Source organism: Silurus meridionalis, chromosome 10 (assembly GCF_014805685.1).
Source record: "Silurus meridionalis isolate SWU-2019-XX chromosome 10, ASM1480568v1, whole genome shotgun sequence".
Classification (NCBI taxonomy): Eukaryota; Metazoa; Chordata; class Actinopteri; order Siluriformes; family Siluridae; genus Silurus; species Silurus meridionalis.
In genome coordinates, this window is record NC_060893.1 from 3682971 (window position 1) to 3702837 (window position 19867).

Sequence of the window (19867 nt, forward strand, 5' to 3'; positions counted from 1 at the left end):
GACAGAGTACGTGTGTGAATGAGAGGGAGGGAAGTGGATTTTGTGGTTGCAGGGAGAAGAGGTGGAGAAGGTGGAGGAGTCCAGGTACCTGGGGTCAACAGTGCAAAGTAATTGAGAGTGTGTTAGAGAAGTGAAGAAAAGAGTGCGGACAGGGTGGAGTGGGTGGAGAAGAGTGATAGCAGGAGTGATTTGTGATAGAAGAGTGTCTGCAAGAGTGAAAGGGAAAGTTTATAGGACTGTGGTGAGACCTGCGATGTTGTATGTATTAGAGACAGTGGTGGAGCTGGAGGTAGCAGAGCTGAAGATGTTGAGGTTTTCGTTGGGAGTGATGAGGATGGACAGGATTAGAAACAAGTTTATTAGAGGGACAACACATGTAGGATGTTTTGGAGACAAGGTGAGGGAGGCGAGATTGAGATGGTTTGGGCATGTGCAGAGGAGGGACATGGGGTATATCGGTAAGAGAATGCTGAGGATGGAGCCACCAGGAAGGAGGAAAAGAGGAAGGCCAAAGAGGAGGTTTATGGATGTGGTGAAGGAAGACATGCAGGTAGTTGGGTTGAAGGAGGCAGATGTAGAGGACAGGGGGGTCTGGAGACAGATGATCTGCTGTGGTGACCCCTAATGGGAGCAGCCGAAAGAAGAAGATGGGAATTAATTAAAATTTAGGGAGATGTATATAACCTGTACCATATACAAATAAATATAAAGATTTTGTTTGGTAATAAGATGACATGCATGCAAACTAATACAGATTTTAAAAACAACATTTTTGATTCTTGTTAGTATAATTTTGTTGCACAGTAGCAGTTTTAAACAAATGTATTCAATATTTATGTAATTTATTTGGCTACTTACCAAGATGGACATTATTTGACATTATTGTGTGTGCAGGATTAAAAAAATTGTGTGTGTTATGTGAGGAAAACAAAGTGCATGTAGGGGGCGTGGCCTCAGTAACCCTGCAGTAAGTTTGCTGTGGGCATGTGATTGATGAATGTGCATTAAATCTGGTTGTTTTATCCAAAACTATGCTGCAAGATTATTTGTTCAATACATTTAGGTTCCCTGTTATAGGCTCACCTGCAATTTTGTAATTCCCAGTTTATTCCCACTAATTCCTATGAAAACTCAGAATTCCCAGAATTTTGCAAGCCTACCCATCAGCCACTGCACCTCGCCACATCATGTTACTGTTTGCGCACTTGGAGACTGGGAATTAGCCCATATGTTTACATATATGCCATTTGGCAGACACCCTTATCCAAAGGGGTTAATGGCCTTGCTCAGTGGTAGTTTGGTAGTGCTGGGATTTAAACATATGACCATCCGATTCAAGGTCCAGTACCTTAACCTCTGAGCGATCACCCCTTTACTTGGTATCGAGCCCCACCTTTGAACCGTACAATATTTTCATGGACGGTGCAACACAAAGGTTACCAAGACAAATCCTTGCTACAGACATCATCGTTGTTCCGCCATGTAAGCTACTCGACTTTGAAGGTTTCTCCACCATTCTACTCGACTGAGGACATCAGCACTACGCCAAGACTGCACCTCTTTATGTCACCATGTACTGTAAATGTTTGTTCTCCCATCTCACCTTTAGTCAAATTTGCACTCGTATCTAGCCACACCTTTCCAGGTTGTCAGTCTTGGTCTTCATTGTTAAGTTTTTTTTCCTTCATCCATGGTATTTGCATTTTGTATTTTTAAGTGTGTCGCTGCACCATTACGTCACACCAACACCAAGACAGCACAAGAAAGATGTCAGTTTCTAGGTTTTTTTTTTTTGAATATTACATATTATTGAAACACCTTCGATGATACAAAAAACCCCATTTGACACAGTAAATACGCAAATCACGTACGTTTGATCCACAGGAAGCAGAGCCGGCTGGACTGCTCCTCGTGGGTTTGGATGGCACTCAGGTAGAACAATTAAAGAGATGAAAGCTCTAGCTGTGGGTTCAAGTTTCATCTGTGGAAGAGATTCTTCTGGATTTTGAACTTTCTGGATAATGAACTTTCAGCACTTTCAGCAATAAATATGCAAAAAAAAAAAAAGTCATTGAGGTATTCAGGGGGAAAAAATCAGTATGGAACCCCTCCACAGATGAAGCCAGACTCCTCTTTAAAATACCTGAGGGAACGTCAAGGCACAGAGCTAAAGCCCTTCCAGCATGACACTGCCATCAGACACTGAATACACAAACACACAAACGTGCAACAGCCTGATTTACAGTGAGCAATAAGAATCAGTGTTAACCTGCAATTGTTGCAGGTGGATGGACCCTGCCCCACCATACACCAAGGCATTATAGGGCATAAAATAGTGTCCAAAAAATGAGAAGGAAGAGCAAGAGATGATCTTCAGCCATATGTAATACAGCCATACCCATGCTTCAGTTATGTACCATCAGGAACTGACAAATGAGTAGCAAAAAAAAAAAAAAAAAACACTTCAGGTTTTTTTTGTTTTGTTCATTCATAAAAATTGCTAAGCAGAACACGAAATAATAGAAATACATTGTTTTCCCCTCACAAAATTTACAAAGCAAGCTCAGAAAGATCGAAGGAAAGAAAGTTAGTCAACTAACAAATAGAACTAAAATACATACAACTATCAGTGAACACTTGAGATGATCTCAGCCAGATATCTTCACCCAGAAGAAAATCATAAATGAAGTGTACCGTATAGCAAGATTATTTACAAAGAATATACAACTGTCAAAAAAGACCATGATCCAAAACATGCACAAAATATACCATTTCATTCGAAATATCTGTCTATGTCTAGGTAGATCAACAAACGATCTATAAATACTGTCCACTTTGGCCGGATAGGAACAATAACAAAAAATATATAGATAATAATAATAATAATAATTCAGCACAAAAGAGAGTCACATCAGCAGTGTTTGTTTTGTCTAATGGTCTCTGCACCCAATGAGGACACGACTTCACTCGGACACGATTAACAAACCTGTACGGCGTGACGATAACAGCCACAGCGGAAACTTTCCAGTTTCACCGGATATATTAATAGTCAAGTTAGTATATTTCAAATGTTTTGGAGGACATGAGGGTTCGGTGTAAAGACGCGCCCGATTCACAGCATCGCAGTGCCAAATATACGAGGTGGTATCAAAAGTTGCAAGACTAGTTTGACTGGATGGCTGCACGCAGTCATAGGGAGCACCGACCTTCAGAAGTCAGTGTGTGTACATTGGGAGTTATGTGACTGGTGCTATTCTGACCACGTGCGCACCCTGTCTCTGAGCCCTCTTCACACGTGAAACAACATGATCTCACCCTTGTTTTGCTGTCGTCCAGAAGATGAAGATCCGGCTCAAAGGTCACCGCTTTGACACCGTTGAGGAGATCGAGTGCGATTCTCTTTGCTGTTCAAGAGGACTATTTTGAAGGTGTGTAAACGTAGATAAATTAAGCACTTTTTTTGTACACAGAGGTAGTCGTGAAACTTTTTGATACCACCTCGTACCACCAATTCAGGACCAATGAGTTTTAATGAGTGTTTACTCTCACTGGGTGTATCAGTATTTAACAGGTGCTTGGTAGTGTTCATAACGCGGCTGATGACGATTACCATGAAGCCCATTCTGGCTTTGAGCTCTTTGATTCACCCAAAGCCATAAAAGGTCAGAGCCAGCTGTCCTATTTTCGTGTCGTGTTCGTCTTGTACGATGAATTTGGAGTTGGAATGAAGCCGGATTTTTAGGATTCACACTCAGCGCTCAGGGATGAGATCCCCGAGGCTCACGCTTACGCTTAGAGTAGATCAAATCATTGCATAGAGATCGCCGCCGAGGGTTTTTTGTTCGTACGCTAATGAGGGTAAAATTGAGACATGCGACCCTGCCGCGTTCATCAACGGATAACGTTGTAGTAGCAAAACTGCGTTTTTCCGAATTCTTTCCGAGAGTAGAAAATGATCAAATGAAAGATTTCCCTTAAAACACATCGAAACCCCAAAAAAACACTAATTAATGCTATATAAAGGAAACAAATAAAATGCACTTTTTTTTTTAAAGAAAGAAACCCAAGACTAAAACACTAAAATGCTCTCTGGTGTGTACAATCATCAATTGGTGCCAGTGGAAAAAATGCCAGTGTTTGTTATTGTCGTTTTTTTGTTTTGCGCCCATCTGTGAACATACATAAAAATCTTAAAAACGCGAAAAAATCAAGTGCTTTTTATCCATCACAAGAACGACCTCCTGAAGCACCATTCTTCTGCAGTGTTCAAAAGCAGCTGGTTCAGACTCTTTCCTCTTTCTCTTTTCTTTCCCTCCCCGAAGCTGTACACTGACACAATGAGGATGAGGATGAAGATGCGGGATGATGAGAGAATGTAAAAGACAGAGAGGGTGAAAGAGGTCATGTTGACTGAATGTTGTAACGCTGTAATGCAGAGAGGGAGGGCGTCTCCTGCAACGTGTCTCGCACTGTATATCGTATGACATAATAACCCTCAGTCTGCGATTTTTGCAGAGTTTAGTGGCCACCTCCAGTTCCAGGAGGATTGTGGATCCAGTCGAGTATGATAAGAGACAAGCTGCCAATCATGAAGATGATGCCCACTATCAGGAAAACGAAAGCCTGGGGGACACAAAGCAATGTTTAGATATATGTGCTATCCATGACCATTGAACTTATTGTATATAAAAAATCATTTACCATGAACTGTTTATTTATATTCATATTATTTGTTTTATATTATCCATTATTCTGTCATTGCTTATTAATATCCATCATATATCATATCCTTACCAACCTGTACACATCTTAATATTTGACACTGATCCCAATGCACTTCTGGTTAGATGCTAACTGTATTTTGCGCAAAGTTGAATCTAATCTAAACCATACTAAAAGTTTAAAATTAAATACACAGCTACATTATATGAACCCAAACATATTTCACATATGTGCATCCAATTCTATATGGAGTCTGCATTTGCTCTTATAATAAGCTCCAATCTTCTGGGAAGATGTTCCACTAGATTTGGTGGAGATTTGTGGAGATTCATTCAACCACAAGGGTGTTAGTAAAAATCAGGTACTAATGAAGGGGAGGTCTGAAGAGCTCTATAGCAGAAGATCTTCCATATTTTCCAAAAGCATATCTAAAGCTGGCCTTGAAAGAGGTTTGGGTCTCCTGGTTCGAGTGAAGGGAAAATGTAATGTCACCACTTCCTATACAATCCAATACAATTGTGTGCCTCCAATTTTAAACAGTTTGTAGAGGAACCACATAAGGCTGGAAAAGTCTGAATACTTTTGGCCACACAATCGTAGAGGCGAAATCCTACGATAAACAAACTCTATATATTGTTGCATCAAGGCAAACTTACTGATATCTTCTGAGTGGATCTGAACGGTATACTCTTTACGAGTCGCAGGTAGAAGGCAGCAGGCAGGATGAAGATCAGCATGGTGGCAGCAGACGAGCCTTTAGCAGGAGGAAAACAGGAAAGTGGCGTGTTTTATTTCCAGTTTTATAATACAGTCCATTTTTACACACACATACTTATCAAATGAGTTAAAACACCAGGTATCAGATCAGCCTTTTGTTTTTTTTTATTGCTTCTGCAATACTTTCTACATATCCGCCATGTTTCGAAAATTTCACCCCTGTGATGCACTTCTATGGCGTAATCAGGGACTACCCTAAACAAAATGGCTGCGTCCTGCTTGAGGTCAGGTTTGTGTACGAAATTTTTTGCAGCAAAGCCAGTGCACAAGATGGCTATGTGCTTCTTTTTGAACATCCCATTCCACACTTTGTCCCCATTTGCTGTTATAATAAGCTCCACTCTACTGGGAAGATGTCCGATTATATTGTGTGGGGATTTGCACTCATTCAGACGAATGTGTTAGTAAAGTTAGGTGAGGAGGCCTGGGGTGCAGTCACAATAGAGTTGGAGCTCTATAACAGGAGATCTTTCACATCTTCCCCAAACATATCCTCATGGATCTCCTGCTTCAAATAAAGAGAAAATGTCATGCCAAGAATCACATATGAGTGGAAAAAGCTGGTGTTCCAATACTTTTGGCCACACAATGTACCAAAACACCCAGATGATGTGTGGTAAATCTCTACGTACTTGAAACAATATGTACAATCTAAACGTAAATAAGAATAGCAGTGCCTGGATGAGCAAGTCTAGCTTGTGCATTAATAGCTGTGTATCATGCTAGTTAGCTGCCAATATTAGTATCACACACATTTTAGCGAAATAGCTAGCTGCAGCTATTTCGCTAAAGCTACAGACTATGAACTTCAGACACACCAAACATCACTTACCTATAAAGCCGAAAATATCTCTAATCGTTGGAACAAAGATGACGAGAAGGTTGTTGAAAAACAAGATGGCCGCGGCAATGAGGATGTGTCGGATCCAGCTGAACTCTCGCCCAGCAAACAGCAGCGTAGTGATAGAAGAGCGAATCTAAAAATACATACAGACAAAATGTGAACATTTCAGCTCGTTACAGGAGCGAGTCAATGACCTTAGAAATGGTTCACTGTTAAAAAAAATAAAAATAAAATTATTTGGCGTCACGGGAGTTAAAGATTTATCCCGTTATAAAGACAGGATATTGTGGGTCTTGTGGTAAATTGAAAAGAAATTGAAAGCAGACATTGAAGGAAATCTGACCATTTTCATTGCGATCAAACGTAAAGCGTGAGAACGTTGAAGTAATCCGTACGATGCGCTTTTTATTACATTTTTCATTTTGAAAAAGAATCCTATGCAATGAACAACAAGCTGTTCTATAGAAGCAGCCGTCTACCATGTGAAGTGTAAACCACCCAACAGCTTTCTAGATGATTTCTAGAACATTCCGCACCAGCACTGTATGTTTTCAATTTCAATTTCACCAAAATAAGAAGTTGGGAAAACAAGATGGATGAGGCCATTTCGCCACGGCTTTCCCAGCTTTCACCTTGCTCGTTTTTTTTTTTTTTTTTAACTAAACTTGCTAACTTTGTTTAGAAAACAGGGTGCGTTTCAAGCGAAGTCGAGTGGCTGTAATGTCATTTCCATACGCCATTAACACCTGGTACAAGTGACAGGAAGCCTCCAGGACCACGCTGAATCCATACCCAAGTCCCATGATATTATTAGCGCAAAGATATTACAGTATAGTCATAATATTCAGAAGATGACACCATTTTGTTTTCAAAAGAAGTTTATAAAGAAACGGTGTTCAATCGAGTATGAAATTTTATTCACACATCACTAGATTTAAGTTCAATTGAAACCCATTGTGTCCCAAAGCTAGCAGCAGGTAGCTAACAGACTGTAGCATAGATGCTAAGTTGCAGGACTAGCAGCTCCACACACACACACACACACACACACACACACACACACACACACACACACACAAGCCTGGGAGAGCAAATGCACTGGGGGAAGGTTCACACACACACACACACACACACACACACACACACACACACACACACAGTGCAGAAGTAGTGAAATGTCCTCAGAGTGTTGCATCAGCCAGCTCAGGAGGAGTGTCATGGCTTCTGATGTGTGCCGTCAGTTTATTGTCCACGACAGACTGTTTGAATGACATTATATTTCAGTGACACGCTGATCTGAACAAAAACAAAGCATTTGGTGACCTCAAACATTAAAAAAGCGAGTGGTGTATTTAAAATAAACAAAACACCTACAGCCTTCACATGTACTTTACTTCAGATACCAATAAAGCTTTTGTTTGCTATTTGCCTCCACAAATTAAAGCTTCATAAAGCGGTGACTCAGTCGGCCAAATATGAAGAATGGAAACCTTTAGACTCTCATTGTGTAGTTTTTTCACCACAGTATGGCAAGTTTGGCAAGAACTACGAGTAACAGCGTTGAAGATATGCAGAAAGGCGTGTAAACGAGGATGAACAAGTATGGAAACATAAACAAAACAACAGGGAACAAACTAATGAATATGCAAGCTGTTATAAAATATAAAAGTCTTAAAGGTCGTTAAAAATGAAATATTCTACATAACACAATGAGGGGTTTCTTTATGAGGGTAGGTTTCAGAGTATAAAAACAAACCAGAAAAATACTTTTACAATAAATACATTACAGCTTACAATAAGAACCAAAAAACCTAAACAAAACAAAACAAAAAACAACCCCCACTATAATCTATTGCATTACTCATTTTAAAACTCTCTCGTTTCTCTTCCTCCGTCTCACAGCTCGATGTCTAGCCGCTATTTTTAGCAGCCTGATGCCAGCACTTTGCTCTTTTGCATCAGATTTGTTCAGTAAAGGACTCGTTGGCACCTGGTTGTGACATTTCGTTTTCTCGAGCGCCCTGGACTGAAAAATTCGCCGTCCACTGGTGTACACCAAAAGAGCTTTCAGATACATGTGTGATCTTCATCCAGTCTTTCTATCTCTCTTTTACTCTCTGTAATGCCAGTTACCCAGGAGGTAAAACATGTGGCAGTGTGCCACTACAATATATCATGGAACACCAGTGGGAACATATTCGGCTTTATTGTTTCATTCTTAAATAAAAAAAAAAAAAAACACAAAACAAGCAACTATTTTGGACTACGATTTGTAGAATCAGCGGCTGCATTGTTGGAATTAGCGGCATTAATCCTGTGCTAAAGCCGGTTTCATTGCTTCACTGCTCAGCTGGGAGGTTAATCCATCTGCTGCATCGGGAAGGCTGACATTTCAAAATTCCAAAGGCAGATTATACTGTATATTCAGTATCGCTAAAATGACATCGTCATCTGTCAGCGATGTTCTGAATCGAATCCAAAAAACGAGCCAGTGGCTGATATGGGGAGATGTTCTCACATTTAGGAGAACTCGTGCGTTTCTCATTGGCTAGGAGTGACGTTCTTCTCGAGTTCTCACTAATACATTACAGTTATATGGCGTCCAGTGCGGCGATTACGATCTCCTTTAAAGGTTTTTTGAGGTGAATAAGCTCTTTGCGATATCATTAAATAAATGGAACTTCAGCTATGCATCGTTTTCGTTTATTTCTTTTGCGGCTTTTTTAAACATCTTGGCAATGATTGAAATCATTGCGTATTCATTTTTCTGGAAATGCGGCTTTCAAATTTATCTACTTTGGAGAGTTTTCAAAAAAGCTAATTTTTCATTGACTGAGTGTGGACGGAAGGCGACAACGGAGAGAAAAATATGCGTTTTCAAACTAAAACATATCAATGTGGACATGGCCAAACATATCAATTCCAAATAAGTGAAATATTACTAGTCTGCAGTCGAGTGTCCAATCATAGAATCAGAGTTTTTTTACACTGATGGAGGAAAACAGGCCCAGTAGGTAAACACGTGTGCCGTCGGTGTTCATGAGAAACAGTTTATCATCCTTCTTTATCACCGTTACCAAGCCAAGGACTCTGCAGCCTGGAGACACAGCAAATGTAATCTCTTTTTGTCTCTTGCTGACCTTTCAGCAACGCAAAGGACACCGATTGCCAAGAAACGCACAATGTGCCTCGTTTATATCCAGCCCTTAATATCGAAATGGCCTCTTTTACCCTCGTCTTGAAAAAAGAAAAAAAAAAGGTTACAAAGTCGTTTCGAGGCAAAAGCACGCAAGCTGAATGATAATACCAGCGAGTGGAGCTGGGGGATGCGCCTCACTTCTACATCAGTGTAAACATTCAGACGATAAAGGGAATAAATTCTTCAGGCAATGTTTTTACACGAGTAGAGAGAAATCTGAAGGGGGTTCATGGTCACTTGTCATATGCACAACGATAAGTGCAAGAACATCTCGAATAATCCTTGATCGGCTTTAATCAGTCAACCTCAAGGTTTTAATTTCTAAAAACAAACAAACAAAAATAAATAAAATCACATTATAGAGATTTCTCCAATTTCTCTTTTCAGCAAGTTTAAGAAGACACACTGTGAACATGGGATTACAGTGTACAGATTAATTGTTGATCTAATGTGCTTGTAGCACTCCAAGTGGCAGCCGAGTGCTATTGCATTATCTGATGCTCAGCAAGGTCACACACACACCGAGCGCCTCATGGCTACAGTGGAATATTCCACTCGCTCTCACTCCCCCCCTCCCACTTCCCAAGAAGCCACACTGATCGAGCCAAAGAACCGAGCCACTCGAGAAACACAAAAACGTTGACGATTATTGGGTTCTTCATTCACACAAGTGCTTGCTGAAATCCTCCTCCCAAAATGAGTTTTGTGCTGTAGGGCTACATCTGCTGCTCTAAACACCAAACAATGTTATACTCAGTATGGTTTTAGTTCTATTCCCTCATGCCGGACCGTCGTATAAAAGCATTTCCCTGCATGTCTTACTCTGTATGTATGTGACAAATAAAATTTGATCGGATTTGATCTATTTACACGTCATACACAATGGTGTCCTGGGACAAACTGGGGTCCCATACAGAATGTAATACTGCCTCCTTTTGTACAAAGACTCTGACCAGGATAAAGCTACCCCGCCGCTCACCCCCACCAAACACACAATAGCACCATCTAGTGAGCATTTGCATTTTTTTCCCATGGCAAACAAACGTTTAAACGTTGAAATCTAAGCACCACCTAATCAAGCTGTTAGGCCCTTGAGCAATGCCCTTAACAACTTAACTGCTCAGGTGTAATTGTACGTTGCTCTGTATAAAGGCGTTTGCAGAATGGCATAAAGAAGTGAAAAGAAAACGCATGAAAAAAAAAAAGAACAGGGCTGATTGCACAAGTGCACCCCCTAGTGGACGTTAAATGTAACTAATCATTACTTGATCAATTATTTATTAAAAACATCTATTTAAACATCTGATGTCATTTGGATTGTTATTCTTATGATCTTATTTAATGTTGAAAGAAAGCTCATTACATTATGTTAATGGTATTTGGTGGATTAATTAGATCTAGAATCTAATCTCTAATCTAGAATAGATTAGATCTATTCATTACTAGAGCCTCAAAGCACTTTTGTACGTTGCTCTGGACAAAGGCGTCTACTAAATGCTGCAAATGCAAATGAATAATAAAAATCTATGTTTTTGTGTGTGTGAGTGTAAGAATGTGTGAGATTATCTAGGAAAACCCAACAGGGCCCCCTAGTGCTGACAGATCTCGCCCTCTCGAGAAGCAGAAACGTCGACTATGTATAACACGAGTACAGACACACGTCTGGTGTAAAAGGGCACACACATGGCCAATCCGACACGTCCAACTGCTGCTGTTCTGTGGCCTCATGGGGGAACAGTGTGCGCTTTTAGGCAGCACAGCAGTCACAATATGCGTGACACTCATCTCACGTGAACGAGCGCTTTCTAATATTTTAATGTACTCATATAATCTGCAGTTATACAACAGCAAATGTACAGAAATTTGTATAGTTTCAATTTCTTACATAAACCACTAAATTTTTTGTTTTTTAAACTTATTTCTAAACAATTCCACCGACGTCAAGTTTTAAATTTCACTACCAATGGAACCAGATTAGGATAAATATTATTTCTGGTTGTAAATATTAAATAAAGACAACTAAACTATACAAGCAAAAGTATTGGGACACCTGATATTTCCACTCATATGCGGTTCCTCCCCAAACTGTTAGCACAAAGTTGTAAGCACTGAGTTGTACAGGACGTCCTTGTCTCATTTACCCCAACTAGGAGACCCAAATCCAAAAGGTACCTCCATAAAGATCTGCTTTCCACAGGTTGGAAGCTGTGGAAGAACCCCAGGCCCTTTTACCTCACCTACATCAGTTCCTGACTTGTAGCTAAACGAATCTCCACAAAAATGTAGTGGAACATCTTCCCAGAAGAGTGGAGCTTGTTATAATGGCAAATTGAGACCCAATGTCGCGTGCGGGATGTTTAAAAAGCACATACTTTAATATTTGATGGTCGGATGTCCAAAAACTTTTGAGCATACAACGCATATTTACGAGATTTGTTTTTCTGTTGCTGCTGCTCAGAAACGTCGAGGTAACGAGGAGGCCGAAAGGTCGCGAGTTCAAATCGCAGCACCACCAAGCTGCCAGTCATGGGCCCTTCGAGCAAGGCCCTTAACCCTCAACTGCTCAAGTTTAAGTCGCTCTGAATAATTGCGTCTGCCAAATGGCATTAAATGATCAAAACAAGGAGAAACGTCTACGATCATTTCATTGTTGAATTTAATGACGTGCGATTTGACGTTATCGAGTATAAAGCGAAACACACCTACAGCGTGCACTGCATGATTCAGTCAAATATGCATTTAATATGATCATAAAATTCAAGATATGAGGCAAGAAAATGTGTATGTTGAAATAATTCCATATTGTTAATCAATTATCACACAAAACGTGCCTGATTTCATCACGTGCTCATTAACGAGCGCTCGAAATAGAGTCATACACAAAAATTACACAAATTAGATAAAAACAGAGGACAATCCTAGCAGCCATTAATCAGACAATGCTGTATCAAGGGCTTTTTTATAAAATAAAATCATTGACCCATGTGACTGTAAATAGTGTGTGTGTGTATGTGTGTATACAAATGTTGCTTGGGTACTCACTGGGAAGAGGACGATTGGAACGGTGAGCGTTACAGCCGTGAGCACGGCGACGCGCACGCACAGAAGCATCGTGTCAAACTTATAAACCTTGGTGAAGGTGTGCAGCAACTCTGCCTCCACGTTACCTGTTTGTGTGTGTGTGTGTGTGTGTGTGTGTGTGTGTGTGTGTGTGTGTGTGTGTGTGAGAGAGAGAAGAGTGAAGAAAAAATTTCATTAAACTGAGAACAAGCACATCTGATAATGCAATACATGTCTTGGATGTGAGAGTGTGTGTGTGTGTGTGTGTGTGTGTGTGTGTGTGTGTGTGTGAACGTACCATAGAATGTGAGGTAGCCAAACAGCGCTGACAGCATGTACATGATCAGCATGGCCAGAATCGACAAGTTCGAAACGTTTTGCATTTTCTTCCGAGAGCGACTGGAAAACAAAACAAAATAAATAAATAAATAAAAAATTTTTTTGGTTTGTTTATTTATCAATTTATTCATTTTACAGTTTTGCAGCAGCGAGGTGCAAAACGCTACTCACTCTTTGAGTTCGCTGTAAATAGGAAGGACCTCTGGGTGACACACAAAGGCGAATGCAAGTATAGGAACAGTGTACACAGTCTGGAGGACAAAAAAGACCGTTTCCTTATTAGGCTTGTAACACAGTCAACAACAAACAAACAAACAAAAAAACGCCTCTGTCCTAAAGACTCTGAGGCTGAAAAATATCCAAAAAATTGGATACAAATACGATTGTACACCTTTTAACATAAGAACCAAATCGTACCCATGTAGTTTGTATAATTTAAAGATACACACACTATCTGGACCAAAGTTTGTGGACACCTGAGCATAAGATTGCTATGAACATCCCGTTCCACATTTAATCTCCATTCACATTTATAATAAGCTCCACTCTTCTGGAAAGATGTTCAACTAGCTTTTGTGGAGATTTGTGCTCATTTAAAGATAAGGGTGTTAGAAAAGTCAGGTACTGAAGTAGGTGAGGTGAGGAGGCTGGGAAACCTCAATATAGCAGGAGGTCTTCCATTCCAAACTTATGAAAAGCATATCCTCATGGAGCTAGAAATGTTGTGCACTTGTGTATCATGCTCAAAAACGTCTTATACAAGTGTGTGTGTCTTTAGGTTTTGGAGCCTGGCTGAAAAGGTCAGGTGTCCAAATACTTTTGCCCATATAATGCATATAACTGAAGAAACTGAACCCTTATGCAACCTTTGTCTGAGGATGAAAAAAGGTAAACATATGGATTTGAGAGCTGGAATAACAATTTGTACCCATAATTAACCCTTGATGGTCACTATCATCGATTTCGTATAACTCCGACCCAGGTTTCATTATAATACTGTATTCAAAACAATAAAATTGCACAATTATATTACACACACGCTACCCTGACCACCTCAGCGTGAAAATCCCCCAAAATAGAGATATCATTTTCTGTCAATATCACCCCCCCCAAGCGTGAACTGTCCGCTGTAAACGGTTCTGAAATGATCTTATTGTGCGTTTTCTCTATAAATATTTATTCTGATAATAATTAAGATGATCGTTTACGGTTATATTGCTGTAAAACTCCTCACCTGCGAGTTGAACACAAAGTATTTTGGCGTGCACATGTCCTCGTAGTCATCTGGGTGATGCGTCAAGTGGACTCCAGAGACGGGTTGAGCGGTGGAATGGGGATCCGGGTGAACGCTGCTCACGTCTGCTCGAGAAAACCCCATCAGAGCTGAGCCGTTATGCAACGCGTACGGATTCATCAGCTCTGAACTGTTTAGACTCGTATTAGATGAATGGTGGAAGAAGAACGGCAAAGGACAAGGAAGCTGGGTCTTCTTATAAATCAACTGTAACACACAAACATTAACAATTTTTATGTATTTTTTTTATGTGATGCTGAAGGTGATGAAGTCAAAATCAGGGGTTCCTGAACATGGCCCCTACGCCCCCACAATTGGAACAAATCTCTGAACAATACCAGAGACATATTTAGAAAGTTGAATTTATAATATGTTTTGCTCATATCATATCTGTGTTTGATAATAAAGGTGGATTTACAAACTAAAATGTCCCCTAGTTATTAATAATAGGTCGAGACACCAATAGTTGATCCCTGGAACTATCGGCTATAAACAAAAATCCATACCAATAGTTTTTCCGGCTTCCGCTGTCATTACGAGAGCACCCTCTAGAGGCGATTCACTGCATGGAGCGCTATATTATATTTATGATGTACCTTTTTTGTTTGTTTTTTATTAAGCACATTTTCATGATTAAGGACAGTTTATTTTTTTTTGTAAAAAAGTTAAGTACTATTTAACATGGAGTGGACGGTTTGTTTTTTTATCCAGTATCCGTTTTAAAAACTATCGGTTGATTAATCGATTATTAGGAAGTGCGATCCAATCGGTATCACAAAAATCCACTCGGTCGACCTCTAGTTATTAACATGATTATTTTACCCACCAACTGTATGCGTAAGTAAATCTTTTTATTTCAAACACAATGAATATGAAAAATTTCATTATGATGGTAATAATGCTCTTTTAAAAGGCGATATACATCTTGAAGAGCAACATTAGTAGAAAAAAATTATAATTAAACAAAACTACTCACCACACCCACGAAGAAGACCATACATGAGAGAGAGAAGCCACTGGTGTATCCCAGGTAGCCTGCACAAGAGCACACACACATTCCAATTATCAATTCTGTGCTGATTCATTGTACAGAACCACAGGTTTAAGACTGTACTATCAACCTGTATGATTAGCAGTTGGGTAGTGTGAGTGTAGAAATATGTAGAAGTAAAAAAAAAACCCCTAAAACACAAATCAGATTACAGTAGGAAACAGATGTAGATTTTGGAGAACACAGTGAGGAACAGGGCTTACCCAGGTTCTTGAGCAAGGCCAAGGGCAGGATGATTCCGACAGACACGAATACCACCAGGTAGTTCCCGTTCAGGTACCACTCACTACAGCGGGGGAGGAAGCACACAAGCACTTAAACCCATGTGAAGCACACACACACACACACACACACACACACACACACACACACACACACACACACACACACACACTACAGCACTCTTACAGTAATGTTAGCATAAAAACATACTTAAAGCAAGAAAAATGAACTACAGAGATCATGTGAAAATGTTTTCCCCCTGAATATCAATACATATGTACAAATATTAATACTTCTAATTTTAATAATGCAAATAATTCAATAAAAAAAACTAATTCCCATTCAAATTCACAAGAGGGTCAAAATAAAACTGCCTCCATCATACATTGAAATGACATTTTCCAACCTCAATGCATTTTGAGCCACATAAACGAGGAGAAAAAAACAAAACATGGACGCATGTTAGCCATCTAATTAACTAACGTACGTATATTTTTTCTCAGAACGCTGAACTCTAGGTACAAGCTGTAGCAATTATGTCTTTATATTAATTATAAACTTTCGATTATTCAGTTCAAGTTTAAAAGTGCTACTGTATTCGTTGCTGTGGACGGCCATGTTGATTTTCCATCACAATGCGCCCGAGCAGTAATCAATTCACAAATCAATCGTTTTAATTGCGCTTTCAGAATCAGAATACTTTATAGAGCCCACAGGGAAATTGCTGGGTTGAAGTTATAATAAAATAAAAATGTCAGTGAAATAATACTAATAAAAAATAATAAAAAAACACTTAAATATGTATACGTAAATGAAGTTTTAAATTAAGTGTAATAAATTGTGTAAAACAGATGGCAGAAAAGTCAGACTACAACGATTGAAATACAATTGCTCACGATATTAACATTATATAAAAATGGCATAGACGATATAAATAATATTAAAAGAAATATATATTTTAACTTTTTTAAGGGGAATTGCACATTTACTGTGGTGTAAACTCAACAAAAATTGCAAATTACTTGTCATAAATGTTTGATTTACTACTTTAAATGAATAATACAATAATAAAATATTTCATACACTTTTATTTAATTTATTAGTACAAACTTTGTTTTGAAATGTCACGCCGAACAGTCGAGCTACTCGTGGCAAGGTCGCGAGTATCGAGGTTCCACTGTATATTCTATATAAATAACTATGTCTATTCTATATATAATGTCTATTCAAAATATATTATGTATCTTTATCGTTTATATCTATATATAACTATATCTATATTGTCTATATCTACACATACTGTACATATATAACTATCTATATGATCTATATATGAAACTATATAACTATCTATATAGTGGAGCAGCTGTGTAACACCCAGAGGAAGGAGAAATATCATTTGATGGTCACAGGTTGAAATCTCCTGTGGTGCTCTGTGGTCATGGTTGTATGAGTCAGTCACTGAAGGTACTTCTCAGACTCCTCAGTAGTGGGTGGGAGGAGTTATCCAAAATGGAATGCACTTTGGACAATATTTCCCTTAACATTTCTTTTTTTAATGCATGCATCTACTCTGACCTGTTCTCATTCTGGATTCAAAATACTTCAACCTGCCACCACTCACCCTGAGTTTTCCTCCAGTCCCAGGAAGGCCCGGATGACCTCCGGCAGCTCGTATTTCACGATGAACAGGTAGCTGGACATGGCTGCGCAAAGACAACTCGATCACAATGTGCTCACACTGGACAAGTCCATATGGACTCCGGTATTACCACTGCAATAATGATGAAATGAAGACATGTGCGGCTGTACTCCGACACTCACCACCGATATTCTGCATGATTATAGAGCCGAAGGCTGCCATTTTCCCGGCCAGCCGAACGCCCTTTCACCCAGCTTCTCATAGATAAGAGAACCTGAAAATATTGATACATGATATGCTCAGGGGAAGAGAAAAATAGCACATGACACCCATACAATGCCATTTAATCTAGAAATAGAAAAGGAGACGCCTACGATATCAATTATATTCTCACGTGTGTGTGTGTGTGTGTGTGTGTGTGTGTGTGTGTGTGTGTGAGAGTTAATGATTACCTCCTTCTTTAGCCGTAACAAGCAGCAGGTGAATTGAGTAGAGTGACAGTATGGCAACAGCAAAGAGGAGAATGCTGCAGGAGGACAAACAAAAACAAAACAAAAACTTGTTTCCACCTTGAGACATAGGATTGTGTTTCAACACTGTAAAATCAATCTCATTTTTTAAAATACATGGTACACAGCGCACTTTTTTGACCTGCTCAAGCGAGTGCGTGTGTGTGTGGAGGAACACATCACGACTGTGCTATGGAGGTTATTTTTAACTACGCGGTACACGCTCAGTAGAGGCCATCAATCCTCCCTTACATTCCAACGTCAACCTGCGTATTCCTGTCAACCGACACTACTTGATATCTGTCAAGAGAAAATGACAGAATGAAAGACAGCAAGGGGGGGAAGGAAAAAAAAAAAATAAGAGAAAAGAGCTAAAGGGAAGCCTGGGTATCTGTGTCTGATAGAGTTACCAGGCACAAGAAGCCTGTACGGAGAACCGAAATAGCCACCTGACGCAGGAGGGAGTCGAAGAGTGATGGAGACGAGGCCAAAACACTGACCCGCTAGTCAGGTGAGAACCGGATCTAGCGCTGAGGAAGGTGTTCTCTTCATCCTTATGTTATGAGGGGAATGCAAGGTCAGTAGAAACGAGTGAACCAGCTGACCGCCGTCAGTCAGTCTGAACACGCTCAATAATACAGACATGCTAACGCGGCTCTCGCTAAGACTCGATCTCTCAATCTGTGTGCTTCTGTGTCAGGTTCAGTCTGTACCACCGTCTGGCTCAAGAGTTTAAAGAGCAAAGCCAAAGACTGGAAGTTCCTCAGCCAGAAATAGTACAAGTGTGTGTTACATTAACGAGAGCACGTTCAGACTGGTGTGGTGCAGTGTTTACAGCTGATATCGAACAGGGAGAGATTTACGGCTTATATAAAATATATAAATATATAATCGGGTTGTACGAGATAATAAGCCCCACTCTTCTGGGAAGATGTTCCTCTAGATTTTGAAGTGTGCTTGTAAAATCAGGTACTGATGTAAGTGAGAAAGTGAGGAGGGCTTAGGGTGCTCTATAGGAGCTCTATAGCAGGAGATCTTCCACATCTTCCAACCCATGGAAAGATGATCATCTTCATAGAGATGGCTTTGGAGCTCCACAGGGGCATTGTCATGCTGGAACAGGTTTGGGTCTCCTACTTTAAGTGAAGGAAGATTTTCATGCTGTGTCCAAAGACGTCCGAAACGATTGTGTGTACAACTTTGTAGTAACGGTTCGGTGAAGAACCACGTATGAGTGGAAAAGTAGGGCGTCCCAATACTTTTGACCAAATAGTGAATATATCCAGATTTCACTTTATTAGAGAGAAAAAGAGCATCCTGATAATAACCAAGTCATACTTACAAAAACAGGATGATTCCAGTGTTTGCCATGGCAAAGGAGAGACCCAGGATCCCACTTCCCATGATGGCATTACTGAGATTAAACACAGACATCCCCATAGATGCATGACCTGGGTGCTGTAACAAAGAGAGAGAGAGAAAGAGAGAAAGAAAGTGAGAAAGAGAGAGTGTTGCCTAGACCTTTTTACCTAAATAATAGATTTTTCTTATTATTTTAAAGCAAAACTGTACAGAGATAAATTACATGCAATAATAATAACTAGAATTATAATGATCTTACATATTCTTCATGATACTCCTCAAACTTCTTCTTTTTCATTATTCCATTTGTGAGAAACTTCTGACTCTCAGCATCCTCTTCATCAAGATACTGACTGTAAAACATTCAATCGAGAGCCAGTTATTATAGACGTCAATAAATATATATATACACACACATATATGCTTAATCTAAACTTCCTGATCTTCTATATTTTACTCTAGTGAGGTCTTCCCTTGATAGTTCACTTCGACACAGATATGCCTGTCGCCCTGGAGGATGTTCCTCTGGCTGACTGTTCTGAAGGGGGCTTTTGGTGTCTTTGAGCTCACCGTGTGTATCAAAAAGGCTAAAAGACCACACCTAACGCTCATGATGCTCATGGGCCTCATGATGGCTCGCTTCACTGGCACTGGCACCTCTTCGGACTTCATTCCAGACCTTACTTACTCGAGTGAAACACACCTGGCTGTGGAACAGCTGACCCATCAACAATCAAGTTACTTTTGATCCTTTAAAAAAGGGAACTCTGTATAAAAAGTACTGCAATTCCAACACTGTCCACCAAATTCAATATGTATACACATCCTCAAATTAAAATGCTTTTG

At 39.8% G+C, this 19867-nt stretch overlaps 1 protein-coding gene across 1 annotated transcript in view; it reads right to left on the reverse strand.

Moving 5' to 3' along the window:
• Positions 1-1770: 1770 nt before the first annotated feature.
• slc38a4 (solute carrier family 38 member 4) overlaps positions 1771-19867 on the reverse strand; it is a 32320-nt gene continuing 14223 nt past the window's right edge. The window contains 15 exon segments of the mRNA XM_046859252.1: positions 1771-4623; positions 5379-5476; positions 6332-6476; positions 12585-12709; positions 12901-13001; positions 13113-13192; positions 14176-14442; positions 15212-15270; positions 15490-15572; positions 17133-17214; positions 17333-17383; positions 17386-17424; positions 17603-17676; positions 19002-19117; positions 19281-19374. Of these exon segments, the coding sequence (XP_046715208.1) occupies positions 4519-4623; positions 5379-5476; positions 6332-6476; positions 12585-12709; positions 12901-13001; positions 13113-13192; positions 14176-14442; positions 15212-15270; positions 15490-15572; positions 17133-17214; positions 17333-17383; positions 17386-17424; positions 17603-17676; positions 19002-19117; positions 19281-19374 (1519 nt within the window). The 3' untranslated portion in view covers positions 1771-4518.